Source organism: Nematolebias whitei, chromosome 9, assembly GCF_014905685.2.
Source record: "Nematolebias whitei isolate Nwh7 chromosome 9, NemWhi1, whole genome shotgun sequence".
Lineage (NCBI taxonomy): Eukaryota > Metazoa > Chordata > Actinopteri > Cyprinodontiformes > Rivulidae > Nematolebias > Nematolebias whitei.
In genome coordinates this window covers 26,321,856-26,327,903 of record NC_056506.1, presented here as the reverse complement: position 1 = coordinate 26,327,903, position 6,048 = coordinate 26,321,856, and the positions used below count along the sequence as shown (strand labels likewise).

Here is a 6,048-nt window from a genome sequence, read left to right as displayed (position 1 = left end):
GACAGACACACAGAGACAGACAAAAAGCAGTAACAGACAGACAAACCAACAGAGGGAGACAGAGAGAGACACACACAGAGAGACAGAGACAGATAAATAGACAGAGAGAAAGAGCAAAAGAAAGAAAAAGCGAGACAGACAGACAGAGACAGACAGAGACAGACAGAGACAGACAGAGACAGAGAAGGCTCATTCACAAGATGCCTCAGTCCAGGACAGATGTGTCCTGCTGCCTCACACACAAACATTTCTCCCACCTCTCTTCTCAGCATGTGAAATACAGATAATAATAATTCCTCTTTTTGGAGAGTGGGTGTGAATACAAGTAGGACAGCAGCCCAACCCCCCAACCCCCCAACCCCCACTCCGCACCAACAGAGCAGGCAGCAACAGCAGCAGGGACGGCATGACGTGCTAGGAGAGCGTAATGCCACAGAGCCGGGAGCTGCCGTTCAAAGCCAACACACAACTGATGGCGCTACCTCTGCATTTCTCCTGGTCGTCTTCCTCCTGCCCGCTGTTTACAGCCACAGAACAGAGTATGGAGAGCCGTTGAACAAGGAGCGTGAAAAGAGGAAAAGAAAATGGATGAAACTAGATCGGAGGAAGAGGAGCTACAATGCAGGCTTGTGAATTAAAGAAGAGCGTGAGGGAATGGAATAAAAAGGCGGCAAGCTGAGAGATGCAACGCTTACTCATCTTTCACACATGAAAATCTTCAAACTACAGCTGCCTTTCTCTACAAACACGGACTGAGAGGACAGCAAAAATGACTTAAGGTGCAGCCAAGTGTCAGTAACAGACTCTTCTTCCTTTAACCACAGGAATCAGCAGCACGGTACTATATTAAAAAAAACTGTGTCTCTAGGGACAATGCACCAAAACAGATGGAGGAACTGCAACCGAGGCTCCATTTGACACGTGTAGTAACCCATGCGTGCAGATGCACCGACTGCCAGAAACACGCCATTTCCCTGAGATTACTAGAACTGTGACAGAAAACAATATTTGAAAGCAGCAGCAAGAGAACAGGAAGACTTGTAAATGAACACGTCAAGCTGCAAGACACAGACTGTAATTTATCACACATCCAGCAAAGACGGAAACCAGGAAGGAACAAGTTCTTGGATTAAAACGGGTGAGCTTGCAATTTAAATATTTAAATCAGAGATGCATTTCAATGCGACGTCACACAAAGGAAATAAATAGTGCTGCACAAATTAATGATCAGATTTAAATGTGCCCTACAAAATAAGACGGATGTGCCGGTTTAAAAAAATAAAAAAAAAAAATAAAAAAAATCATTGTTTCAGTTAAAAAAAATGTTAGAAAATGGTCTTTGTTTTGTCCTTTCATAGAGAACTGTGCTATAAAAACAACAACAACAAATCAAATCCAATAGACTACTGGTGGAGAACGGAGTCTATTTGACCTCAGGATGAGCAACAATTTTAAGTTAATAGTTTGCATGGTTAATTTAGCTTTCCAAAAGCAGCACAAGGCATTTCTGCTCTCAAACTGAAACTGATTAAATTTAGTAAGATGCTATTCGTCCCTAAATTTTATTTGATTATGTTAAAACAAAATGACTTACAGCTTTGTTTACTACCTGAAATTTGGACATGAAAAAGAAAGACAACATTTAAGTTCCATGCCTATAACAAATGAGATATTTAAATAGAAACATTATTAATGTTATATTTAAAGGTAATTTTTAAAGTATTTAAGCACAACCTGTGAACTAACAAAACATTCAATTAAGCTGTGGGCTTTTTGGTGAAAGCACCATATCAATTACGTGCATAGTTCTCATATTTGAAAGCAAAATTTTAGGCACCTAAAGTGCAGAATCAAAATTAATTTATTGGCAATGTTCTATCCTAGGCCAAATCTTTTTTTCAGATCCTCAGAGTTATTTGCCATGAGGTGCCATGTTGAGCTTCCAGTGACCAGTATGAGAGTGTGTACCAGTGATAACAACAAATATAACACACTTCACTTGCTCCCCATTCACACCAGATTTCTAAAAAGTCTGCTGATATAGATTTTGTTTTATAAGCAACACCGTCAAGTGTCACAACGCACCTTCAATTTTCCAATCTTATTTTATTGAAAAACATACCCTTGAACAATATCCTAAAAACAATACAAACTTGTTTTAACTTGTCATGAGGTAGTGCTCTGTCTGAAATATAAATGAAGTTTAGACCATTGTTGTTAAAACAAAAAAATTTAAACAAAAAAAAAAATCAGTAAAATTGGTTTCTCGTGTAAGTACTGGCCAATCGCCGATCACCCAAAATTAAGGAAATCGGGGCCGATAAGTCGGCCGGCTGATTTATTGTGCACCCCTATCAGAGCCATTGTAACACTAATGTATCACATGACACCAAAGAGGGACATTGGCCAATGGGGCACAACTTGGACAATTTCACTTAGGGTTGTACTCAATTTTGTTGCCAGCGATTTAGACATTAATGGCTGCGTGGCATTATTTTGAGGGGACAGAAAATGTACACTGTTATACAAGCTGTACACCTGTACTTTACATTGTGTCAAAGTGCCATATCTTCAGTGTTGTTCCATGAAATGGAATAATATTTACAAAAATGCGAGGGGCATACTCACCTTTCTGAGATACTGTATGCCAGTACTTAATATACATTCCAAAAAAATAAATACATACACAAAATCACACTGGCAGGTAATATTGGATATTAAACAGATATCTATCCATTTTACAGCTCAGATATCCATCTCTTGTGTCTTCTAGGTTATCATTTGGGACCAGCAGACAGATTTATCCACTTGAAAATAACAGCGTGAACAGCTTTTAATCAACTCAACACAAACTCTTCACATCAGAGATCAGTTTGAGTGAATCAGCAAAACCATGCAGTGGAGACGACGCCACTGCTGTACGCACACAGCTAAACTTCTGTATCTCCTCTCACTGTTGGGTGTGCTGGTCTTTCTGGTCCACCAAGTGTGGCTCCCCAAGCTTACCGGCATGCCATGGTGGAGAGGCTATCCTGTGGTCTATGGAGGTGGGCTGCTTCAAATATCCAAGTCCAAATGGAACACAAGCGCCCTACATTCAGCGTGGAGGTTTGTGATCGTTGCTCAGCCAACTTCCATGGCTGGTGCCAACATTAGCTCTCAGGAGAGGCAGGGTGTTTTGTCTCGTCAAGTTGACACGAGTTTTGAGAACACACCAACGGCTAACAAAAGTCAAAATCAAGAGGGAGAAATTAACAATACAATAACCCATGGGCCTTTCTCTTACATCATCAACGAGCCAGACAAATGTGCAGAGAAGCAACCTATGCTCTTTTTAGTGTTGCTAATTGCCACTGAAGCTCGACAGGTGGAGGCAAGGAATGCCATACGACAGACATGGGGCAATGAGAGCATTGCCCCTGCTCTGGGACTCGTTCGACTCTTTCTGCTGGGGAAAACAGAAGGAGAACTTGGACTTCTCCAAGGAAACATGCTACAGGCAGAGAGCCGGAGGCATCATGATATCATTCAACAGGACTTTCTGGACTCCTATAAAAATCTGACTATAAAGACATTGATGGGAATGAACTGGGTAGCGATGCACTGCCCACAGGCAAGCTATGTCATGAAAACTGACAGTGACATGTTTGTCAACACGGAGTACCTCATTAATAAGCTGCTCAGGCCAGAACTGAAGGCCAGGAGGAACTACTTCACAGGTAGCAACATGAGAGGCTTTGCTCCTAACCGAAACAAAAACAGCAAGTGGTACATGCCCCCAGAGCTATACCCAGGAGACAAGTATCCCTCATTCTGCTCCGGGACCGGTTATGTCTTTTCTGGAGACCTGGCGAGGAAAATCTACCAAACTTCACTGACTGTACGCCACCTGCATCTGGAGGATGTGTATGTGGGAATGTGTCTGGCCAAGCTCGGAATCGAGCCCACGCCTCCACCCAACGGGTTCCTCTTCAACCACTGGCGGGTTTCTTACTCCAGCTGCAAGTACAGTCATTTGATAACATCACATGGGTTTCATCCAAACGAGCTCCTCAAATATTGGCATCACCTTCAGAGCAACAAACGTAACGCCTGCATCAACACGTTTAAAGAGAGAACGAGCAGAACACACGTCAACAGAAGGACCGGAGACAGAAAAGCTCATTAACACCTCGGCAAACGCTGGAACAGATTGATTTCTTTGCAGAAACATATCGTGACTGAGTATCAAGGGATTTAAAATCCAGGTAAATTATTCATGTACCAAAATAATTTTGTGTCTAAACTGTCACATGCTGTCGAGATTTCTAGAAAATGATTTCTAAACCGTGTCTACAAGACCGAAGCACTGGGAAAAGATTGGGTACAAAAGAAAGATGAAATAAACTGTGGCAGAAAAACAATTTCTATGTATAATATGCAATCTGTTTTACATGTTTATTAAAGTTTGCAAAACCACATCAAGTTTTAGCTCAATATCTGTAAAACTTACTGAGGTAAAGCCATTGTTGTGCTGGGTAGTGTGTTAAAATGTTAAGCAGCTGTCTGCTCCATGTGCGCTCACATGAGCGATGGGGGAAAAGCAGAGAACGACACTGGGGATTACCAGAGTACAATAAAACAAAAGTACAAACAATGAATACTTTCTGTCTTTCATTAAAATTTGTTCAGTAGTTCAGGAGATAATTTTGCTGACAACCACACTCAGTCAGGCCCAAAACATAATTGCCCACCTTTTGCTTTTAAGAGACGATAAAAATCTACAAAAGCAAACAAAACAATTGGAATAAAATGCAAAAGCAGAGTAGAGATTGTTGCAGTTCGTCATCTAAAAATGAGGAGGACAGCAAAAGACTTCCAACTCCAGTTTTCTGTCTGCACATTGTGCCAGTTCTTCAGAAATTCAAGCTATTTGACAGTACAATACTAACGGTATTAATATAACATCAGATAATTTTATTTGATCAATCATTGAGCACTTTAAAAAAAGCAAATGTATCAAACAAAACATTACAGTTTAGTTATCAGAGCTCTGTGGTCATTTGACCTATTAAGAAACGCGTTCTTACCGTCACAGACTTCAGGGTCATGCCGTGGTATGTGCCCATGGTATCAATTTTGAAACCCTCCGTTTCTACAAAAACAGTTTACAATGAGTTAAGTTATTGCAAAACAGTTGTTTATTTTAAAAATTGTAAGTTTAATAATAAAAAATATATACATCCCTCACATACCACGTTTGCACTTGTTTTGTTTGATTTTAAGAAAATGTGGTAAATTTATTTGGTTTTGCTAGAACATATTGTGTCAATGTTTATTTAAAGGCATTAATGTGATTGCAACACAGCTATCTTAGTTTAACTACATTTAGCACAACTGGATGTTTTTTAGCCCCCCCATTTTTTTTTGCTTGAAGTTGCATTGTTTTACTGTTTAAAAACATTTGTATTGCAGAATATTAAATATGATAAGATACAGTGGTAATGAAGTACTCAAGATAATATTTATCTCATGTCTGTCTGCTTGAAAAGATTTAAACTCATTTCATGAAAATGGCCATAAATTAAGACTGGTTCCCAACCATGATCCTGTTGAAGAACACCACCCTGCATGTTTTAGCTGTTTCGCTGCTCCAACACACCTGATTCAGTGATTTAATAATTTCCTCAAGTTCTGCAGAAGTCCGTTAATCACACATTCATTCAAATCAGGTGTGGTGGAGCAGGAACATAACTGAAACATGCAGGAAGGCGTTCCTCAAGGACCAGGGCTGGGTACCACTGAATTCAGACAAAGACATTTGTTCATCTGAAGTGATCACATCTTAGTAACTTGTTCTACATGTAAATAAACTTGTAGAAGTGTCACACAGCCAGCAGAGAATCCAACAGGACACCAACAGGAATCCTGATCTTTCTGAAAAATTACAACACCGTTTGGTCACCTGAACTGTCATCACTTTTACACATCTATTGATGAAAAAAAAATAAAATAAAATAAAATAAAATAAATAAATAAATAAATAAATAAATAAATAAATAAATAAAT

At 39.7% G+C, this 6,048-nt stretch overlaps 2 protein-coding genes across 2 annotated transcripts in view; one reads left to right on the top strand and one right to left on the bottom strand.

The window, feature by feature from the left end:
- The window catches only part of cdc73 (cell division cycle 73, Paf1/RNA polymerase II complex component, homolog (S. cerevisiae)), a gene marked incomplete in the record, with an annotated part of 44,897 nt that overhangs the window by 22,619 nt on the left and 16,230 nt on the right, over positions 1-6,048 (bottom strand). Inside the window, 1 exon segment of the mRNA XM_037682154.1 lies at positions 5,070-5,134. Coding sequence (XP_037538082.1) covers positions 5,070-5,134 — 65 coding nt within the window.
- LOC119415026 (beta-1,3-galactosyltransferase 2) lies at positions 2,882-4,374 on the top strand. Its single transcript, XM_037682155.1, has one exon. It carries the CDS (start codon positions 2,894-2,896, stop codon positions 4,166-4,168), a length of 1,275 nt encoding a protein of 424 aa, XP_037538083.1. The 5' UTR covers positions 2,882-2,893; the 3' UTR covers positions 4,169-4,374.

Excerpts from the sequence above, each read along its gene's own strand:
- LOC119415026 (XM_037682155.1), top strand. The coding sequence starts at position 2,894 with ATGCAGTGGAGACGACGCCACTGCTGTACGCACACAGCTAAACTTCTG.